The 22,764-nt window shown below is 39.2% G+C and overlaps 1 protein-coding gene across 2 annotated transcripts in view; it reads left to right on the top strand.

Moving 5' to 3' along the window:
- Positions 1 to 22,764, top strand: part of adcy8 (adenylate cyclase 8 (brain)) — a 138,700-nt gene that overhangs the window by 79,692 nt on the left and 36,244 nt on the right. Inside the window, exons 3-9 of one of the 2 annotated variants that reach the window (XM_047369014.1) lie at positions 199 to 329; positions 656 to 767; positions 3,868 to 3,995; positions 8,437 to 8,595; positions 9,407 to 9,677; positions 17,907 to 18,104; positions 22,206 to 22,306. In XM_047369014.1, the coding sequence (XP_047224970.1) occupies positions 199 to 329; positions 656 to 767; positions 3,868 to 3,995; positions 8,437 to 8,595; positions 9,407 to 9,677; positions 17,907 to 18,104; positions 22,206 to 22,306 (1,100 nt within the window). The remainder of the gene's footprint in view (positions 1 to 198; positions 330 to 655; positions 768 to 3,867; positions 3,996 to 8,436; positions 8,596 to 9,406; positions 9,678 to 17,906; positions 18,105 to 22,205; positions 22,307 to 22,764) is intronic. The other variant, XM_047369015.1, reaches the window with a different exon arrangement.

The raw sequence follows: 22,764 nt of genomic DNA on the forward strand, positions 1-22,764 counted from the left end.
ATCATTTGGGTCCCAAATTAATATAGGTATATGTCAGCTTATGACTGGAGCTATATCCCCATCTTCATCCTCCAGCTGTTTTAATATTTATGATTTTTAAGGTTTTAGAAACGACAACAGTTAAAACCAACAAGGAAACGTTCCTGTAGTGCTGGTCTGTGTATTACAGTATGCCTCTTTTCCTCCCTCTCTTCCCAGGAACGTCTGGTGTTATCCGTGCTGCCACGTTTTGTAGTTTTGGAAATGATCAACGACATGACAAATGTAGAGGACGAACACCTCCAGCATCAGTTCCACAGAATTTACATCCACCGCTACGAGAATGTCAGGTGAGCAGCTTTAGGTCTTAATTCAGGATCAATCCAAACATGTAAATGCTTCTTAGCTATCAGATAAAATTGAAAGGGGTCATTTCTTATCAGTTCAACTCAAATGAGTCTATTTGTTGTGTGCAGTCAGAAGGAGCATGAGCCCTCCATCCCCTTTTATTATTTAAAAGAGTGCTCAGTTTGATAATTCTACCAGCCGAACATGCTCAAATATTGTGCTTGGACAGTAACCGAGACGTTCAGAGAAACATATATAACTTAAAGAGTATGATCAGTACTTTCTATTTAACCTGGATCTGAAAGTGACATTTCCATATTTTATTCAGCATTCTTTTCGCAGATGTTAAAGGCTTCACCAACCTCTCCACGACGCTCTCTGCCCAGGAGCTGGTACGAATGTTGAACGAACTCTTTGCACGCTTCGACCGTCTCGCACACGTAAGCGCACACACACCTTCTGCCTCTTTATGTGTTTATGTTTTTTACTCTAACATTTGAATTTGTCCTGGGGTTTGAGAGATTTTTATGTTTTTTAAACTTATATTTAAAGATATTATTAATCAAAGATTTCAAATACAATATTAGCTAAGAAGTATGATGATAAACTGTGTGAGAAGCAAACATTGCTGCTCATATTTGTGATTCATATTTTCCACAATCGTAACAAAAGTGAAGTTTTATTTAATCCTAAAATGCATTGCTTCCCACTTTCAGAATCCGGTTCCCTTCAGGCTTTAAAATGTTCATCTGAGATATTCTCAACCATGATTTTGCTAACTTATGATCTGAACTTGTATAACCTACCACTTGACTCAGACTTGGCCAAAAAAAACCAACACAGACAACTATAGAACAAACACAGGACCTGTTATTTGTTAATATTTAAAATTGGTGGGCTTTCAGTGAAAGAACTTTTCTCAGATCAAACTCAGAATATATGTTTGTGATGTACAAAGATGTAATTTGCTACCCATACCAACCCAAACCTACATGTGTTGATAAACTGTGTATTCTGTTTTTTAAAGTCGAAAATGACTAGAAGCCTTAACAGCAGAAAACATGAGCTGCATTCAGTATTTGACAAATGCTGCAATTTTTTTTTTATTGAAGAAAGATAGCAAAAGCAGCCAGGAAAAATAAAATGACAAATCAATAATTTTTTACACGCTAATAGAGAAAATACAGAGTAGAGTATGGGTAAAAACTAAAGATAATACAAGTTTAAAAGTTTAAAAGTTCAGTTTATTATTTCATCTAATCGTTCTGGTTTATTTTATGTTCATATTTGAATGTTTTTTTCATTTTTAATCTTACTATTCTCATAATATCCATGTTCGCTTTAGCTTCATCTGGTTCAAATCCTGTTAAAAAATCTATTAGGCACCATTTGTTGAATTATTAATTGGTACATTGAAAAAAAATAGTCAACAGAGTAATCGATTTGCAAAATAATCCTTTGTTGGAGCCCTAATTAACTGGACGCCTTTCCCTTCTCTCTCTGCTCCACATCTTCTCCAGCTACTAATGAATAAAGGCCACTAGTGCTAAAAAACCTTTAAAAAAGTGTATTCAGCAAAAAATTTTGTTTCCTTTCAAAAAGAAAAAGGGGAAAGTACTTTTTATGCAGCTTTTTTATTCGTGGTCTAACTATAACTAATCAAAAGGTTGGTCTAAGTGGGCGAGGAAATAAACATGACAATGTTTAGGTGTTTGGGAATGAAAAGCAAATTTACCCTCCTAATAATTTGTTTCTCAATTTATAAATTTTTGCAGCTACTAAGGAGTTAGAACTGCTAGTTTTAATGTTGGACGTTGTGTTAACGATGCCTCAGATTGAACTGTTTAGGTGTGGGTTAAGGAAAATGTTGAGAGATGTTGGGTAAGTAATGTAATCTGCTAAAAATCAAGCCTCCATGCAGGACAAAAAATGGAGAAACGTTTTATGACCAGGCGTCGATAACTGTTCTTGAAATCATTACTTGAAAGAAGCTGTAAGCTAGTTCAACATTATATACTTGTAATTTGTACATTTGGTTCCCCAGGTTTTTAGTTCTGTTTACATGTGTTGGTTTCGCTTTCTGTTGTGGTGAATGTAAGTACCTAATGTTACAGTGGTTATACACTGCTCAAAAAAATAAAACACTTAAACAACACAATATAACTCCAAGTAAATCAAACTTCTGTGAAATCAAACTGTCCACTTAGGAAGCAACACTGATTGACAATCAAATTCACATCTTGTTGTTCAAATGGAAAAGACAACAGGAGGAAATATATGGCGAGTAGCAAGACACTCAATAAAGGAGTGGTTCTGCAGGTGGGGACCACAGACCACTTCTCAGTACCGATGCTTTCTGGCTGATGTTTTGGTCACTTTTGAATGTTGGTGGTGCTTTCACACTCGTGGTAGCATGAGATGGACTCTACAACCCACACAAGTGGCTCAGGTAGTGCAGCTCATCCAGGATGACACATCAATGCGAGCTGTGGCAAGAAGGTTAGCTGTGTCTGTCAGCGTAGTGTCCAGAGCCTGGAGGCGCTACCAGGAGACAGGCCAGTACACCAGGAGACGTGGAGGAGGCCGTAGGAGGGCAACAACCCAGCAGCAGGACCGCTACCTCCACCTTTGTGCAAGGAGGAACAGGAGGATCACTGCCAGAGCCCTGCAAAATGACCTCCAGCAGGCCACAAATGTGCATGTGTCTGCTCAAACGGTTAGAAACCGACTCCATGAGGATGGTATGAGGGCCTGACGTCCACAAATGGGGGTTGTGCTCACAGCCCAACACCGTGCAGGACGCTTGGCATTTGCTAGAGAACATCAGGATTGACAAATTCGCCACTGGCGCCCTGTGCTCTTCACAGATGAAAGCAGGTAGCCTGACTGCCATTAGGTACCGAGATGAGATCCTCAGACCCCTTGTGAGACCATATGCTGGTGCGGTTGGCCCTGGATTCCTCCTAATGCAGGACAATGCTAGACCTCATGTGGCTGGAGTGTGTCAGCAGTTCCTGCAAGATGAAGACATTGAAGCACATCTGGGACATCATGTCTCGCTCCATCCACCAACATCACGTTGCTCCACAGACTGTCCAGGAGATGGCAGATGCTTTAGTCCAGGTCTGGGAGGAGATCCCTCAGGAGACCATCCGCTGTATCATCAGGAGCATGTCCAAGCATTGTAGGGAGGTCATAGAGGCACGTGGAGGTCACACACAATACTGAGCCTCATTTTGACTTTTTTTTAAGGACATTACATCAAAGTTGGATCAGCCTCTAGTGTGTTTTTCCACTTTAATTTTGTGTGTGACTCCAAATCCAGGCCTCCATTGGTTCATAAATTTGATTTCCATTGATGATTTTTGTGTGATTTTGTTGTCAGCACATTCAACTTTGTACAGAACAAAGTATTCAATGAGAATATTTCATTCATTCAGATCTAGGATGTGTTATTTGAGTGTTCCCTTTATTTTTTGAGCAGTGTATTTTATCGTGGAAAGAGTTTCACATGTGCGCCTCTGAATTTATCTGTTCCAGGAGCACCACTGTCTACGAATAAAGATCTTGGGAGACTGTTACTACTGTGTATCTGGTCTACCTGAGCCCAGACCAGACCACGCACACTGCTGCGTGGAGATGGGACTGAGCATGCTCAAAACCATCAGGTAAGCTCCACTTGCATGCATGAAGTCCTAGAATTTTCTGAAAGATTGTTTTTTATTTTCTATTTTGATATCAGTCAGCCAGTCATTTTCTACCGCTTATTCCATAGTGGGTCCCAGAGAAGCTGGTGCCTATCTCCAGCTGTCTATGGGTGAGAGGCAGGGTACACCCTGGACAGGTCGCCAGTCCATCACAGGGCAACACACAAACAACCATGCACACAATCATTCATACACCTAAGGGCAATTTAGAGAGACCAATTAACCTAACAGGCATGTCTTTGGACTGTGGGTGGAAGCCGGAGTACCTGGTGAGAACCCACGCATGCACGGGGAGAACATGCAAACTCCATGCAGAAAGACCCCCGGTCGGGAATCGAACCCAGGACCTTCTTGCTGCAAGGCACCAGTGCTACCAACTGCACCACCATGCAGCCATGTATTTTGATATAACAGTTGTTTTTTTTTGTTTTTTGTTATTTTTTTCTATTTTGATATAAAAACCTTTATTTTTTAACCACTATATTTCTTTTGAGCTTGAATTTTTTAAAGGGGGTCCTGGCAAAGGCAGCAGCACAAATAAAGACAAGAAGATAAAATGAAACAAACTGTTTTAAACCGTTGGCAGTTTGCAGGAATGCATGATAATCACCAGCACCTAGCTCTGTTTTACATGCAAATATTTCTGCATTATTCATGCGAATAATTCTGGGCATGGATGTGGAGCCAGTTCTAACCAAAATGTTTCAACCTCGTCTAGTCTGGCATGAAGAGCTTTGACTCGGAGCCGCTGTTACTGTTAATGATACACCAGGCAGATTATAACAACCAGCTTCCTGTTGTTTGGAAAGTCTAAAAAAAGCCTGCTCGCCATTCAACCTGCCCCCCCACACCATCACGGCCTTCTACACATTTCCATGTAAATGGATGGAATAAGAGTGTTGTGGTTTCAGTGACAGATTGTTAACCTTGTGGAGTTACTGTTTAGATTTTAACCTAATTTGCACCTATTTCTCGTTGCAAAAGCAGATGTCAGCGTCACCTCGAGCTTTATAATGAAACAAATCTTTGTAGCCAACAAATTCCTTTGTTGTCATCTTTGAAATTTCTCAGCTTGACCACAACATTTGTCTAATGTGTTTTTATCGGAATCTTTTTTGTTCTGAGCAAGAAGTCCATGCATTTAGATCCAGTCATTCTGCAGGTCCCACTGCAGGTCCAAGAGATTCTTCTAAAAGTTTTCTTTCACTCAGAGATACAGAGAGATGTTACCTCTTTATGACATTTCCAGACTGCATCCTGTTACTCGTAAAGCAAACCTTACATTTGTGATATAGTAGAAAAAAAAAATTTCTGAGTGGCTATTGCACAGCCAAGCTTTTAACAACTAACTCTGCCCCAGGTTATGAAAAGGAGCAGAAATAACATCACGATCATCCCATCTCAACATGCTTTTACTCCACAGATCCTTCAAGTAAAGGCTCGCTGACGCTGGATTTTGTGCTTTTCAGGTTTCTGCAGGTTTAATTCAATAATCGTCTTTCTTGCTGCTGGATTTTGACCCCTTGCTTCTTTTTCAGTGTGACATTGAGGGAGGAGAGGGGAACGTATGTTTGCAGAACAAAGAGGGATTAGGGATGGATAAGCTGCGAGATTTGTGCATTATAGTGTTAGAGCAACACTATGAGGGGATTGAAGGCAGCCAGCAACACTTTTTGCATTTAGGATGACATAAGAAACGACCATATTGGAATGGTTTATGTCAACATATGTCTGCAGGAAACATGTGCATGTGCCATTGTGGAGGCTGCTGTTTCAGACCTTTAAAAAACCACTCCATCAAACTGTCACCTCCTCATCACCATCCTCGTCTGCATCATCTTTCCAATGAACTGCAGATCGCTGCCGTTGATATCCGCCCTGCAGCTGCCACTAAGCAGCTGATGGACTTTAAGCACCTGTCACAGCCTCCCAGGATGCCTTTCACCTCACAGTGCGGTTATGAGGCATGAAATGAGTCAGGGAGGCAGGAATGGGTGGGACAGAGCGTTATCATCTGCAGCTTCAGTCCTGCTTTCATTGTGTTCTCGGGTAATAATGTATAAAATGAGAAGCAAATTTATAAACATTTTTCACCTTTTTTATTGAAGAGCTGCAGGTATGCGTGAAATGTATTGTTTATTTATGAACAGTGTCTGGCAGTCAGCGCTATCTGCATTCACTTTTACTAAAGGTCAGTTTCATGTTTATTAATTTGCTGCATTAATGCACAAAGCTCCTGTATTTCACAGTGTTACTCAAAATAACACCACAATATTATTAAATAGTATGCACTTTAGGTCAATCATCGTGTATTTATACAATCTATAGTGTATAATGTATACACGTAATTTGAAAGTGTGTTTTTGCCATTGCTTCCTTATTTTCTTGACATGCAGCTGTGTTAAAAATACCAGCATGTTTAATCAAACAACTAAAGCTTAAATTTCTTGATGTTGCTTTAATTTTCTTCAGCACAAATTCATTGGGAACACGGCTCATTCTATTCCAAATCAAAACATGTAGGAAGATCCTTCCTCCCCACAGCCAGCAGCATCTACAACATGGGCGGTTTGTCAACAGGGGGCGCTAAGCGCCATCAAAACTGAGGGAAAACACTATAGACAGAGTAAATATAAATTACAAAATAAAAGGTAATTATCACATCTATTTCACGAGTCTTTGGCTGCAGGAAAAGAAGCGAATAAATGAATTTGGACCAAACCGACTTAAAAGTCCAGGAGTAGGCGTGTGATCGTAGGCGGGTCCATGTTCAAGTAGAGTTTATTTTTGTGTTGTAATCCCCAAACTCTGGTGCACCCCCAATTACCGGCCATCACTGATCTACAACAACTCTGAATAAACCTGTATGACTTACAACAACATTGTAATTATGAGTCTGTAACCAGAATTGTGTTTTTATGTATTTTAATCCTTGATATGTGTTAAAAAGACAGCAGAGCATGAGAAACATTGCCCTATCCGGATTCCTGCGCCACCATGTTTTGCAGTGTAAATTGGCTTGAATTGAGATTCTGGGGGTCATCTGAAAATAGTCTGCACCCCTTAAACCCGAAAAAAATCAATCACGCCTTTATTAGCAAGCAACACATAGCAGCATCTTTCTTCAGGTCTGTCGCTGTGTTCTTTAGCAAGTTGCAAGCTGTTTTGGACGTTGTTCGCTGTTTTAACAATGGTAATTTGCAGGGACGTCTTGCAGATAGTTTGTCGCACAAATTTGTCTTTTATTTGTTACAGTGTTCACAGGTAAGTGTAGAGCTTCTTAATCGTCCTGAAATTAATGATTGGCTGAGTCTTTGCCATTTCAGCTAAACAATGACCTACTGGAATAGTAGTTTGAATTTTTTTTCCTTGTCGGTATTTTTATTTTCCATTTTAGATCATTTTAGGTGATTTCCCCCTTTCAAATCAACTTCAATCAAAGCACAGCATTCTTCTGAGCTGTGTCTGTAATTTAATTTCAGAGGGCAATGCAGTAGAACCAGCATTAAAACATTTACTGCCTGCATCCTAAAGAAGGGTCACCCATTTATCCACAGAATTAATGGCATCACTGATTGAACTCCACACTGATATTACTTTGAACACATTCCTTTAAATTAATGATTTAGTTCCACAGATAAACAGCATGTATATTATGATTGTTGGATCTGTTGGTTTTCAATTACTCTACTACACCTTTGAATTAGGTTCAGTGATAAATCTGGTTAGTGATGTTGGACCTCTGTTGTTTTGAACACAAGTTCGTATTTATTTTCAGCTATAAAATATAAATGCAAGAAAATTGATCTGAAGATGAAAATCAATCTTCAAAAGAAGAATTTACTTGAACTGTATTTCCATCTGGTAATGTACATTTTATTAAGTTAGCAACAAGGACGATTCAGGACGCTGAGACTCATCAGGGGAGTCCCAGGCAAAGTAAAGGGGCATTAGGGAGGTAAGTTTAAAATAAGGGTTATGAAGAAAGAAGAGGAGGATGGCTGGGATGAAAGGTGGTTCTAAAGAAGGATGAGGAATGATGATTGAGAAAATAAGCATTATCAAGACGAATGAGGAGGAGTTGAGTGAGATGAAAACAGGAACTAAAGATGAAAAATGGTGGATGAATGGGATAGAAACTGGTTTCTAAAGATATTTAGGGGGAGTAAGAGGGAAATGACTTTCTAAAGAGAAGTGAGGAGGATGAATGACATTAAAACGGGTTTCTATAGAGGATGAGGATGAGTGAGATGGACAGAATGGGTGGGATAAAAGAGGGTTAAAAAGGGGTGTGAAGATAATAGTTGGGTAAAGATGTTATGTAGGGCTGAAGTAATGATGAGTAAGACAAAGTCTGTGACATAGGCTTGTGAGTCTGATTCTCTAATCCTTTCTCTTCCAGATACGTCAGATCACGTACGAAACATGACATCGACATGCGTATTGGGATCCACTCGGGCTCGGTGCTGTGTGGCGTTCTAGGACTCAGGAAGTGGCAGTTTGACGTCTGGTCCTGGGACGTGGACATTGCCAACAAGCTGGAGTCTGGAGGCATCCCTGGGTGAGGGAACCAGACTTTATCTGTGTGTGTGTGTGTGTGTGTGTGTGTGTGTGTGTGTGTAGATCCAACTCAAAACATAACAACAGAATGCTCTCCTGACACTTGTTTCTGATTAATTCTGTCACTTCTTCACTTTATAATCCTGTTTGGCGTCGAGAGAGAGAGAGGGATTCGTTCACTAGCAGCTGTTTTTGAAGGTCCTGCCAGCATTGGTTACTGTGCTGCGCTGTAACCCCGACCTTTGCTCTTTTGTTAAAATCGGTTGCATAACACGAGTGAAAGTAGCTGCGGTTCCTCTGGAGGATGGGCTGAGCCACAAAGATCAGACAATGAATGTTTTCATCACATCCAACACATCAGACACCTTCGATAATTGGTGGCGTGACATAGTGGACATGACCTTTGATTGCAGCAACTTTCAGCCACTCTCCTCACGGTGTGCATGGTTTCATTCACACCAGCCTGGTTCAGTGATTGGCTGCTTCTTTCTGCCCGGAAACACCTCCGAGATGCTTTGCTTCGGGTGGAAACTCGTTAAATTCAGTTATATTTCCTTAGCTGGAGATTAAACTATTGAAGACCTTGTTGTATGATCCTTAATGATTATTCTGGCCATATCAATACAACCTATAGTGCCTTCCAAAATGTCTCATAGCTGTTGGACTTCTTTATAGTCCATTTGTCCCTACAAACACAGTAAACCTTTGAAAACAAACAAAATTAAAAGGAATTTAGTTTTATTTTGTTACATACACTTAAAAGCATACTAACCAACCCATTCTTTTTACATTATACTTCTCTTCTGCTTAAGGCGAATCCACATCTCCAAAGCAGCTTTGGACTGTTTGAATGGCGACTATGAGGTGGAGGAAGGACATGGGAAGGACCGCAACGACTTCCTTCGGCGCCACAACATCGAGACATACCTGATCAAGCAGCCCGAGGAGAGTCTGCTCACCCTGCCGGAGGACATCATGAAGGAGGCGGCCAGCTCGGCTGACCGCCGGGCAAGCAGCGCCACCTTCAACGAGGCCTCCTGGAGTCCTGAGCTCCCCTTCGACAACATTGTGGGAAACCAAAACGTAAGACCCGCATCAGCTTGACAAACAACAGGTTCTGTTGTGCACTTTATCACACTGTGAAAGAACACCCGTCTGAGCCCACAGCTTGTTCTGCAGCTTAAGAAAAACTTGTCTTCATTTTAAAGTGAATCAATCATGATAGATGTTTGTCAAACTGTTTACCTAAAAGGAAGCAAGCAGAACAAATGGACCCCTGCTTGTTAAACAGAACCTCAAGCTTCACTGCAGGACGATGCTGTTTGATAAGACGAGTAGTTTTTTTGCAGTGCATGACACCTTTTCAGTTGTCTTGCCTGTTGGTTGGTTGTTTTGTCCCTTACGTTTTCCTTGAAACAAGCAGATTTCTGCGCAGAAAAGGTGTTAATATCATGTGTGTCTCAGCCTGCCTGTTTGTGAGGATGACGAGCATCTGACTGTGTGGCCCGTTTAACATCTTGCTCTCCATCTGTGTCTCTCTTACAACAAATCAGCTGTTTTTTCCTGGAGGATCAAACTGGAACTACTTTAGCTACCTAACAAAGGTGGTTCAAGAAGTACATTAGACAAGGTTAAGGCGTCCTTCACTTCATATTAACAGTCATTTCTTTATCTTGAACTTCCTCAACTCAAAGTAAGATTTTTATCTGAGTGCTTCACCAACTGAGCTTTTAAACAAAGAAATATTCAGGCCAACCATTTTGAAAAGCTGGTATTTTAAGATTCTGTTTGGTATCTTTATAATTCTATCAAAGAACTGAGAACAAAGCTTTGGACTTTGACTGGACCATTACAACACATTGGTTCGTTTTTCAGCCATTCTGTTTAAGGTTTGCTGCTGTGTTTAGGAAAAATGTCCTACTGATGACCCAGTTTGGGTCAAGATTCAGCTGTAGGACAGTAGCCTCACATTGGACTTTAGAACACTTTTATATACATAGAACATGGTCAGTTTTGGCTGAAATATATAAATACATAAAAAGGTAATGCGCAGAGAAGGACTCTTCATGTTTTGCATCCTGGTTTTAAACCATAAAATGTATTTTCTCTGTCATTTGTTGAAATAACATGTCATTTCATTGGGTTTTGTTTAGGTTAGTGTGTTCATTTGTTTCCAGTGACGTCTGCCGGCCTCTGTTCAGGCTCCAGCAGACTGATCTATCAGTTTTACAGGTTTAGATTCAACCGTTTCTTTGCATTCAGAGGAATGTTGTCTCTGAAAACCGTCCCTTCTTGTGTTTGTGGCACAATGAAAAGCCCGCTGGGACAGTCAGATCAAAAGGCCTGCCTTCTGCATATCAAAGATTCACTGACGGGTTCTGAAGCGTCTTTTATGTTTTTCATAGTTCTGGTTCTCCTGTGGCTTTCTGCTGTCTTCCTCCTCCCATGCTGTTGGTGTGATTCAGTTCTCAGCATTCCTGGATTGAGGCCAGAGTAGAGTACAGGGTGTGGGTTTCTGTCTGGGTCAGATAAGGTGACGGATCCATGACGCCCCGGTGGTCAAAAAGCATAAAACTGTAAAAGCTGAGCAGAGCAGCAGGAAAGTGTGGAGATGAAGGAATAAAAGAGAAAGAAATCCTTATATTGTGTTTTCTGTAAAAGCAAACAGGAAGATCCCTATAGTGCAAAGTAAATCAGCGCAGAAACAAAAAAACGTCACTTTGGTTCCACTTTGTTCTCTATGCACAGACGTTTTAAAAGTAAATATTTTAGTTTGCTGGGCAATAAAAAGCATTTTAAAGATAAATATGTACGTATATAATATTACAGAAGAAGACAGGATTGAATTAGCGCAAAGTAGATCCTATGTAAATACTTTGAAAACATTTTCAGCATATATTGTGACTGTTATCCTCTACCATTCAATCAAAACAAGATCAAATATATTTTGAAAAAAAAAATGTGTTGCATTAATGTGCACAACCTTTTGATTAATTTCAGTATTTAGTCTTTTTTAGGAGTCTGTCAACTTCCCACATCTTAACTTGGTATTTGCTCATCTATTTTGCAAGAGCTCCAAATCTCTCACATTATGAGAACATCTCTTGTCCAGAGTGATCTTCAGGTGACCCCACAGACCCCATTCATCCTCACGTTTTATCCACACTGATAAAACCACAAGCAACACCAGACCCCGATGTTGCCACCACCATGTTTTGTGTAGGTACGGTCTTTTCTTTCACTGTTGTCGGAACTTATGGCCCAGAAAATCAGATTGGTTTCATCAGAACACAACAGATTCCCTCTTAAAGAGACTTTACTCGGGCCTGGATATTTTCTTTAGAAGAAAGTGATTCTGTCTTGCAGCCTTGCTGTGTCATGCTGTGGGCCCTTTGGCTAACATGGTTGGAGTGGACCCAAATTCTTTAACTTACTCCTTAGAACTAGAAAGTTAAAACGTTTTTCCACTGGGATGTTCCTAAATATCCTGACCAGTTTTAGTTTGTATGAGGTTGAAAGCCTGATTGGGAGGTCAGGACAATGATAAATGATGATGCAGTGGATCAGCTGGGCCAACTTTGCTTGGCTGCTGTAAAGCCTGTCAACCTTTTTGTTTTTATCCTGAACAAAAACTGTCAAATTAATTTATGAAAAGCCAAAACTAACATTTGTGTCGATGATGAGAGGACGTGAACTCCTTGTCCAAGTTAATGGATTTAAGAACTCCTAGATGAAAGCTTTCACCTAGAGTCCCTTTATGGAGTACAGCTTCAGGAAACAAGAGTAGTAGGAAGAGTAATAGCAGGTGACGGATATTGAGAGACAGCTGATAGACCAGCGCTTTCTACTGGTATCTGTCATAAAAAGAAGTGCAGCAATATCTGTGCCAGCAATCTTCTTCAATTCACGCTGCTTTTTATTGTCAAGCACACCAAGAAAAGGACATTGTGTCTATAGCTGTGATTGCTGTAACTATCATCCAGGTGGGGCTGATTGCACACATTAAATCCAGAAGATTCTTTTACAAAAGGACTCAGGAGTCCAATACATTGAGCTGCAGTCATGAAATCACTCTGCAGGGTCCAAGCAGGCTCTCTGCCCCAGCGTTCTCTGCTTTCATGCTTCACTGTGTACCTGCTGGCTGTCATGATGCACATCACTGTCATGGTGCTTTTGCCTCATCTGAGGGTATCCGCCTCCTCACAAGACCCATTTACTCTGCAGCTCTGCAGAGGCAACAAGGAAAAAGGCTCATTTTCATATTTTATTTTAAATTGGACACTCATCCTTGTAGTTTACATGATAGTCGTATCTCTGAAATAATCTGAGCTAAATGTTTGTGGATGTCAGGAGCTACAGAGTCCATCAGGATATATTTGTAAATGTGCATGTCAAAAGGCAATTTGGTTAATAAATGTCAAGATGTTTCACTTTGCGAGACATTGTTCCTTCTGTGTCCCGAGGCGGGTTTGTGGTTTATGTAACTGCTTGCATGCAATCCTTTAAAGAGCACTAAGGAAGACCTGCTGCAGCTGCAGACTGGAAATAAAATCATCTTTTTTGACCTGCACCTCTGCTGCTAATTGTCACATTTTCAGACGTGTGAGATTCTGCACACCACCTCCTCATGCACATTTCCTCACATCACATGCTGACATTTCCAACAGAGAAAGGTATTTTTTTTATTATTGATGTGTCAGACATTCAAGCTTATATCACTGCCTCAGTAAAGCCAAACAAAGTGCTCAGAGAACTCTCTGACTGTATGAACTGGCCTGGATGAAGAAGGGATTCAGATGGAGCCATGTGCCCTTTCAGCTCTGCACTTTCCCAGGGACCTTCATGCCAAACACAATCATACCAACCAGGCTCAGAGTGGTGCTCCCTCCTTGTCCCTGCAGCATCATCGCAAGGCTGAGGGCAGGCTCCTTATTGAGGTTAGATAAAGTGGCTTACTCGATTCACTTTTCTGTTGTGGTGGGTTTTTCCTCTCTGATCTGAGCTCTTTCCAAAAGAGGTTCTGACAGTACTTCTCTGTGGTTTTGCAGGTTTCATATTCAAAGGTCGACTAATCTGGAAATATCATGAACCAAGTAGGGAGCTTTTGTATTTATTCTACAGGTTCAAACTTTTCACAAGAAAACTGTGAGGAACCTCTGGAGGTGCGGCATGGTGACGTGTCAAACAAAAACTCCCCCATGTATCATTGATGAATTAAGCAAGCCTTTATTTTGATAGTCTTTTCACTGTTCAGTGAAAACATATCATTAAAATGCTGAATTAGTACTGCAGGAGGCAGATAGAAGTGGCAGATCTGTAGTCCCGTGGTTCTGACCCATGTTGCATTCTAACACGTGTTCAAGTGCAGCGCAGTGTGGCCACTCAGATGTGACTTGGCATGACTGAAATAAATCCATAATGAGGTTGACGTGTCTCGGCCTCGTGGCTCTGTAATTTAAAGCAGCTCATCTGGCTGCACAGAACACGGTCTGGCTGCCTCCATAATGACCACGCTCATGTGTTTGCTGAGTGGGTTCCAGATATGTTAATCATTTGACACATGGGCCACTTGATTTTCATTTATATGCAAGAAAGGTTTTGAGTTCAAGTTAAACTTCGGCTCATCTTTCTCCCCTAAAACGATTCAGTTCACAATGATTACCGGCTCTGTTAGGGTGTCGTTCACAGCTCGTTTACAGTGATCTTGTCGCGTTCTCAGGTTTAGAGTGACCAAAGCACAGACAAGAGCTCGGCAGCTGCATGTTTAAAGGAGTCTTCTTGTTTTATTCAAAGATAAGTTCAAAAAGGTTTTCCAAACGTAGCAAGAATGTAGCAAAATCAATGCAGATACAAGAAATCCAAAAACTTACAAAGTTGATACTGCAGGAACATAGTAGACAAAGTACATAGATGAGGGTAGGTCAACGGAGATATGAACCGGGATTCGAACGGAGGAACAAACAAGAACAGAGAGCTGATGAACAGAGGGAAGTGGAGTATGGACCAATGAGAATGAGAGATAGGAAATCAGGGGAGATGAAATTCAGGTGTGGACCAGGCTGTAGAGAACTGAGGGAAAGTGAATATTTGCGAAGGTGACAAGGCTAGAAACAAAACGAAACACGAGAGCTAAACCATATGATAAATCCAGAGGGGAAAACATGAGGGAAGCTAGACCGTAACATAACCAAAGGAACCTGACTACAAAAATAAAACTACAAATAACAAAACTCTGGGAAAACAGAACAAAGTAAAACTATGAACGAAGATAATAAACCAAAAGAAACATAAGGACCTAGAATAATCATTAACTAAAGCAAACTAAGAAGCTAAAGGGAATAGAAGAAACACCAAAACCTAATAATTAACAAAGAACCCATAAAGGAACCCTGACTGTAAATAAACAAAACCTAAACCACAGAAAGGGAAGCAGGACGAGGAGGAACAGAGAAAATAAACTAGTAAACAAAGAGCGCAGGTAAACAAATACCAAAACATAAATAAACACAGAGATACTAAATTGTAAACTAAACTAGAAACTACAAGGAAGACAAGGGAACTAAAAAAATAACAAACATAATAATAGTCATAATCATAAGAAAACCATAACATGTAATAGAAAAGAAACCACTAAAGGAACTAGGAGCGAAGGGAGAGAAAACAACAAACACTAGGAGGCAGGAAATAAACAAACAACCATGACTACAAAACCAAACTAAAGTCAAAACATAAAACCACAACAAAGTCCAAAGATGTCGCCTCACGACAGATCTACTCTTTCATTTAAAATAGTCTTAAAACATTTTTATTTAGCCTGTTTCTATCCATCATTAATAGTTCATCTATTATCACTCTATTATCTAGTATGTCTTTAAACTTGTTCTGCTTTTCCACCCTTTCCCTGACTAATTTCAGAGGGATGAGCCAGTTTACTTTGATCTGTGAACTATTCAGCCATAAAAAGGCGCCCAAAACCTAAAGGGTGAGACGCTTGTGTGTTGACAGAAAACTAAGCCAAGAACCAGGTCCACGATCAGCCGGCATTTAGTTAAATCTAAGATAACACAGTCAGACAGATAGAGAATGAAGACACACTTTCTGTCTGAAGCACAGATGTTTAACATCTGACGCTTGTTAATGTATTAGGATCTCCTTGCAGACAGTGATAAATGCTGCAATTTTTCTGTGAATCGTAAGGCTCTGAGTGATACGTGTCTAAATGGTGGCCATTTATTATCTCCAGGTAGCTCCCATGTGACTTCCCTTAGCGTGTAATTTTGACGGTCATGGTGATGGCGGACCCGACAGGTAACAAACGGAAGAAAACATCCATTAATAAGGATTGATGGGAGGACATCCATGAATGTGGAGCCTGAAAATGAATTTTTAATGATCTATGTGAGCATGATGGATCTCATGCGTTAACGTGCCGAATTAAGTGTGATGAGGTGAGATGCTCAATTGTTCTGGGTTGGTGGGAGAGATATTGAATTTCTCAACATCTTCATCTCCACACACATTTTGCATTATCACTGTAATGACTGGCAGCTCCATCGCTCTCAGGCACTCCAAAGGGTAATCTGATGCACTAGTAATGGTGCACTGTAGATGTTGATGGTTTGGACTGTTGTCCTCACATATGACCTGCATCACTCTTAACTTAAGTTCTTCTCTTCAGTGAATGCAATGTGCCTTTGGACCTTTCTCTTGTGATTTTAAAACAGCAAAACTAAGACAATTTCAGCACCGATTTGTGTGTATTGCTCCATATTAGGAATAATCTACAATGTCTTGCAAAAATACTTACATATTTACATCAAATTTCCTACTGTTTGTCACTTTACAACCACAAATTTCAGTAGATGTTATTGGGATTTTATGTCATAGATCAACAAAAGGTTATGCAGAACTGTGTAGTAGGGATGGGCAATATGGATTTCAATTGTATCATGATATTTTGTGATATTTATTCTTTTTGTGACTGCATGTTGCATCAATCATAGACCCAGAAACTTACTGTTTTACCCATTTTTAAAAAAGGCTTCTTCAGCACACCAAAAAAGTGTGATTATTTATCACTAAGCTGCAAACAGTAATTGCAATTTAATCATATTTTTAAATTTGTTGAGATTAATTCATGCTCTCATTGAACAAACAGTAGAGAAAATAGTAAAAATAAATCATCTGACCCAGTCTCAAGACTTTTTCATCCTCTAACAGGTTTTCTTTTAGGACAGATGGTGAATATTTGTGCACACAACTCCAAAGTTAAAAAACTTTGACCAGCTTCCCATTTCATGCTGAAAAAAAGCATACCCAAAGCATGTTCAAAGCAATGTGGGGTGTTAGTTTTATACCAAACATAGAGTTTTGCACCAAACATAGAGTTTTGCACCAAACATAGAGTTTTGCACCAAACATAGAGTTTTGCATATTGGTTAATAAATAAAGTCTTGGTCTAATCTGACCGGAACGTCTGACCCACATGCTTCTGTTAGATCCACTATGGTTTGTGCACAGTGACTGAAAACAGAGTCACTGAAGAGAAACACCCGGAAGATATTTGGTGATTTGGACTTCATAAGCAAAATGTCTGGTTTACAGAGCGCTGGCCCATATGGATCAAAGACCAGCGCCTGTATTTTAAATCTTATCCAGGATGCTGATTTTTCTTACATGCCTCTGAGAAATATGTGGCTTCAAACTAAATAGTCATTGTTAGTCTTTGCGCTTGGTGCATTTTTGCTTAGCTTCCAAGGTTTGACGGGAAGGAATTTAAATTTAAATCAGATGAACCCTAAAATCTTTCATTTTGCAGGTAATCCAATGCTTGTTAAATTAGTCCTGCTCTAATTTAGGTTTCAGTAAATATGAAGTCAATTTTTAATTAGATTATTTGTAAGTAAACTCTTTCCGAGCTGTTTTCTGTTCTCCGTGTCATGCTTAATGATTTTAATTTCCAATCCTTTAATTTTGTTTTAATCCTCAGTTCTTTTGACTGGCCATTCACAGATGTGCACATAAATTCCAGCTTTGTTACAGTGTGTGCATTATTACAAGCTTTGTCACCACTAACATCAGCGCCACGTGAACATGCTGTGAGAGAGAATGGGATATGCATGACTTGCTCTCAGCTGTCGGTCTGAGAGCAAATGTTGCATTTTGGTCTCCCCTCTTTCCTCCTTTTTTCTTAATTTTGGTTTGTGTATGTAACAAACTGTGTGTCTGTTGTTTTTTGTTTATTTGTAACCTGAATGAAACAAAAACGGGGGACAAGCAGGTTCATTCTATGTGCATGTGCTTTCCCTCTAGACTCTGGCTGCCCTAACGAGAAATTCGATAAATCTGCTTCCAAACCATCTTGCACAAGCTTTGCATGTCCACTCTGGTCCTGAGGAAATTAACAAGCGAATAGAGAGTGCCATCGACTTACGGAGTGGCGATAAGTTGAGAAGAGAGCATATCAAGCCTTTCTCACTGATGTTTAAAGACTCCAGCCTGGAAGAGAAGGTAGCTGGGGTTTTAGACAGATCAATGTTTTTTTCCTCTCTCTCTCCCTCCTCATACCTATTTTTGAGATTTCCAAAATCAAAACATTGACACAATTAAAAAAAATCATGAGTAAGCTAAAGGCACTTACATTGGGTTTGTTGCAAAACGCCCCCCCCCCCCCCCCGTCCTTTATTTAATTACAGCCTGCGTACATGAGTCACTGTATAATTACAGGCTTATCGAAATATTTCAGAATATTTTTTTATTTGGTAAGTGTGTCTATTTGGAGTCTCAAGTGTGCCATCATTAAATAGCTTGATTTTCTATTTCCCAATCTTTTCTTCTATCAAAGAAAGTAGACATTTTTTTCAATCTAAATAAAAATAAAACCATTATTAGTTCAAACAGGAACCAAAGAGAAATGATCAAGTCATTGTGCATGTATTTGACTAATTATCAAATCCAATCATTTTTTCATGAACTCTGAGGACCATTAATAGATATAATAATAATTAATAATAAATAATAATTAATATGTAAAATGCCAATGCAGTACAAAAAAAAAAAAAAAAATCATCGAAAAAAAGCAAAAAGCAGAAAAATAAAGAAACTTAAAAAATATGAAAATGTAAAAAAAAATAATCTTGCCCATCCCTCTCTGCTGTGCTTGGGCTCTGTTTCAGAAGCTCCACCCTCAGGCAGACATGCACAGGCAAGTAACCATGGTAACAGTAAGTGGCAGTAATAATACCAGGTAGTAGTGTTGGATTAAATGGCCCTACATCTAAAAGAAATACATTTTTAAACAGCTGGAAAGATTTCTGTACGTTTTATTTTTAGTATTTTTGTTTTTGTTTCTATGCTACACACCTAATAACAACAAGGTACTTTTTGCCCAAACATACATGTTTTAAACACTTGTTTTCCCAAATAAACAGCAAAAATGTCAGTTTCAATGACAATGAACCAAAATGTGTAGTTTAAAATATTGGTTAAAGCTATTTAAGTAAACAACACAGTTTTATGTTTTGGGTACTGTTACCATGAAAATGTTTAATTCAACAAAGAAAGTAATTTATTCTTTTTTTTACATGGCTAAAACTTTAATGCATTAAAGAATCACATTCACTGACAAATGGTTTGATTATCAAGAACATGGTACATTCAGACCCAGTGGGCGTGGGTGGTGAGAGTTTATTACCAAAAAGTCAGACCTTTGGTTCCTTATAGACACATAGGACAGGATTGCAGGCACAATACCTGGCGGTAGTAGGAGGTAGATGGACGGTGAGGAGAGTGAAGTGACGTCACAGTGAACGACATCAACAACATCGTCACATTAAACAGTTTTCTGCTTAATGTGTCTGAGTCTTCGTCCTCACTCTTCTGACTAACTGTCAGATGCTCCAGCAGCTGCTTGATAAAAACATAACTCCACTCATGACAACAACAGTAATGCTATCCAGTGGCCGTTCTGGACGTACCAGTTTCTCACCAGCTGAGTCGTTTACATACCAATCTCTGGTCTGTTTCCACTAAACATGCTTTACAGACAGTGAGGAGGTTATAGCACAAATTTTATAAGGAGAATTAGTTGCCTGATGCAGCTTTTAACTTTTCTAGTTACTTTTTTTATTCTGATTACTGCTGAAGGTAAATAAAAAGGGGACCACTGCTTTTATTAGAGGTTCCTCCTGGCTGTGATTGGCTGATTAATTTTTGATCCATTGAAGTTATTGGAGAAGTCTTTTTTATTTGCCCTGAAGCATAGTTACAGCAGTAGTTACATTTTTGTTTCTGGACTAGCTTTGCTTTGATGGTTTGGTGGAGTGGAGTCCTCTCCAAACTAAGAAATACATTTTAGATTAATGGGTTTGTTAGAATCAAATGATAAACTTTGGAATTACAGCGGCACACTTTGGACTCCATACATGGTCAAAACAGAAAAATGGTAAAACTGCACCCCAAAAAAATTAGATTTTCTTTATGTTTTATTATTATTTCAGGCATACTAAGCAAGTCATGTTTTGTTTTTTCTACCTTAATGAGCTTGGAATAGACATTGTTTGGTAATGCTGGTTTGTTCCACTAAAGCACACAGAGCCCCCTTCAGTTTACTCATGACTAAAAAGTTCAAACCATGGAACTATTGAAAACTCCGTTTTGTGGAAAAAGTTGACCAGCTCGGCTTTTTTTTAATCTTATTTTCCTTTCTCTCTTGTTTTAACTTTTGATCACTGCATTCAGTAAAAAAAAATTTAAAAAAGAAAATAAAAAAAAAAGAAAATGTATTTCTGTTTTCCCAAAATTATGGCTTCTACTTCCCGGCATCATCATCGTGTAAAAGGACCTTTAGATTCAAATGTTGGACATATCAATGTTAATTTTTCTAGGACACTGTAAGGACTAATCAATAACATAGCCAGTCTATGGTTAGTAATATTAAAAGTGTAACATATTTAATTAATATAGGACATTAGTAATAGTAATCTACAGTAATCTGACTTGGATAAACAGACCTTGCAGCTGCAATCTTTGACCCTACAGACTTTGTATGGACAGCTGTTTTTATATGATCACAAATCACCAGAATCATCTGCAGCAGTATTTTTGATTGATTACATAATGTTGATATGTCCACTGGTGGTTCTGTCATATTAGGTCAGTATCATGACATATTAAAGTTATGGTTAGAAGAAAAAAATTAGGAATGTTCTTTTTCTTTGCTGAATGCAGTGTTGTACGCCCTTTTTAAAATATTTTTGCTCCTTTTTATTTTGTGCTGTCGCCTTCAGTTCAAATTGGCTTTCCGCCCCTCATACTTGTGTTTGCTCCTTAAATTCTACCACCATCCCAAACAAAACTTTTCCACCACCTTAATTTATCAAATTTGACTGTTTATCTTGGTAACCTCCAAACTTCCTTACTAAATGTGCAGTGATTTGGTGTTGCCCTCCCTTCATCCTTCTTTATATTTTTTTTATTTTTAATTTACATTTTTTTTTTTTTTTTTGCCAAAGATGTGACCAAACGTGAAGCATCCTCTTGCTAATTTCCTAGCACCCTTTAAGAAAGAGACAGAGAGGTTTGGGGCAGCACGTGTCGCTGGGGTGGAAATGGGCGACCACATCTGGGGTCATACGTTGATAGCCAGAAATGGCTAAAGCACAAATTTGTACCAGATTGTTTCCTTCTTAGATGTTAATAAAAACTTTTCTGAAGCTGTAGGATCTTTTTTTAAGGAGAACAATTTTAAGTCATTTTTTTTTTTTTGTTAAAGTTAGCATTTTCCCTTTGAAGTTCTTATGAGAAAAAAGTAAAATTGTTTTTGTTTGCAGGGTTTTATTTACTGGAGTTTAGCTATGGCTAATTTAGCATAGCTTATCTTAGTTTAGCTAGCTAAGGGGAACATCTATCTTAGCTAGCATTTTTTTTATTTTTTGCTACTTTTGCATACAGTCAGTAAAAATGTAGATTTCAGTCATCGTATTTAAGCCCTGAAAAGAAAAGAAATTATAAAATTTCCTCTGATTTTGAGTAATTTAAAAAATTTGAATGTAAACTCTGAATCAACAAAAATGAAAATAGGTGCACCTTTTCAATATGTAACTGTGTGACACACTACAACAAATAGTGAAGGTATACCACTAAAGTATCATCAAATAAAACCTGAAGTTCATTAATATGTCTTGGACTTAAACCTTTTTTGCACTTGAGTTAATAGTTTTTATTTAGAGGGGCAACAAAAACTTTTAAATATAACAATATATAAAAATTTTCCGAATCTTAATTTAATCCACCTTTCAGATTTAATTTCAGAGTTTATTTACACTCAGCACTCTCTGTTGGTGTCTCAGCTAACATTTGAAAGCCAGCATCGTGCTTGTCAGCTTTGCACCTTCCCCGGGACCCCACAGCTAACCCACCAGCTCCTGTCTCTCTCTAACGCTTGTGGTTGACCGAGTCGCATGCATCTGTGGCACTGCATCTGTGTGTTTGGTGCATTTTGATTTGTTCAGTCTTCTCTGTTTGTCTGAAAACCTGTTTCCCCATCTTCCCCTCACCTCCTTTTCCTCCTTCTTTTCTTTTCTCTTCGTCTTCGTTTCTTTCTCTGTGCAGTACTCACAGATGAGGGACGAGGTTTTCAAGTCCAACCTGGTCTGCGCCTTTATTGTGCTCATCTTCATCACAGCTATTCAAAGCCTGCTTCCCTCTGCCAGGTAAGGGAAAGGAAACTGTTGACTGTCATCAGATTTCGTGATCAAAACAAGCAAAAACTTTCACAAAACAATCCTAAAAAAAGGATGGGGTGCTTAAAAAACTTTCCAAAAAACTACCCCAATCTTGATGAAAGAAACAATACCAAAATAAATTCAAACTTGTTGGATAAATATTCTAACCTAAAAAAAGAATGGTCCAATTAGTAAAAAATCTGTCTAATTGCAAATAAAATGAGTGTCCTGATTGCATTCTTTACAGAATCCATCCATGCATCATCGTCTATACCAGCGTATCCTTGCAGGGTCGTGGGGGGGCTGCAGGGTAAGAGGCTGGTAAACCCTAGACAGGTCGCCAGTCCATTGCAGGGCAACACAGAGACAGACAGGAATTTAGAGACCAATCAAGCTGATGGTCATGTTTTAGACATGCAGAGGGCCTTCAGGCCGGGGTTTGTATT

Source organism: Girardinichthys multiradiatus, chromosome 6, assembly GCF_021462225.1.
Source record: "Girardinichthys multiradiatus isolate DD_20200921_A chromosome 6, DD_fGirMul_XY1, whole genome shotgun sequence".
NCBI lineage: Eukaryota > Metazoa > Chordata > Actinopteri > Cyprinodontiformes > Goodeidae > Girardinichthys > Girardinichthys multiradiatus.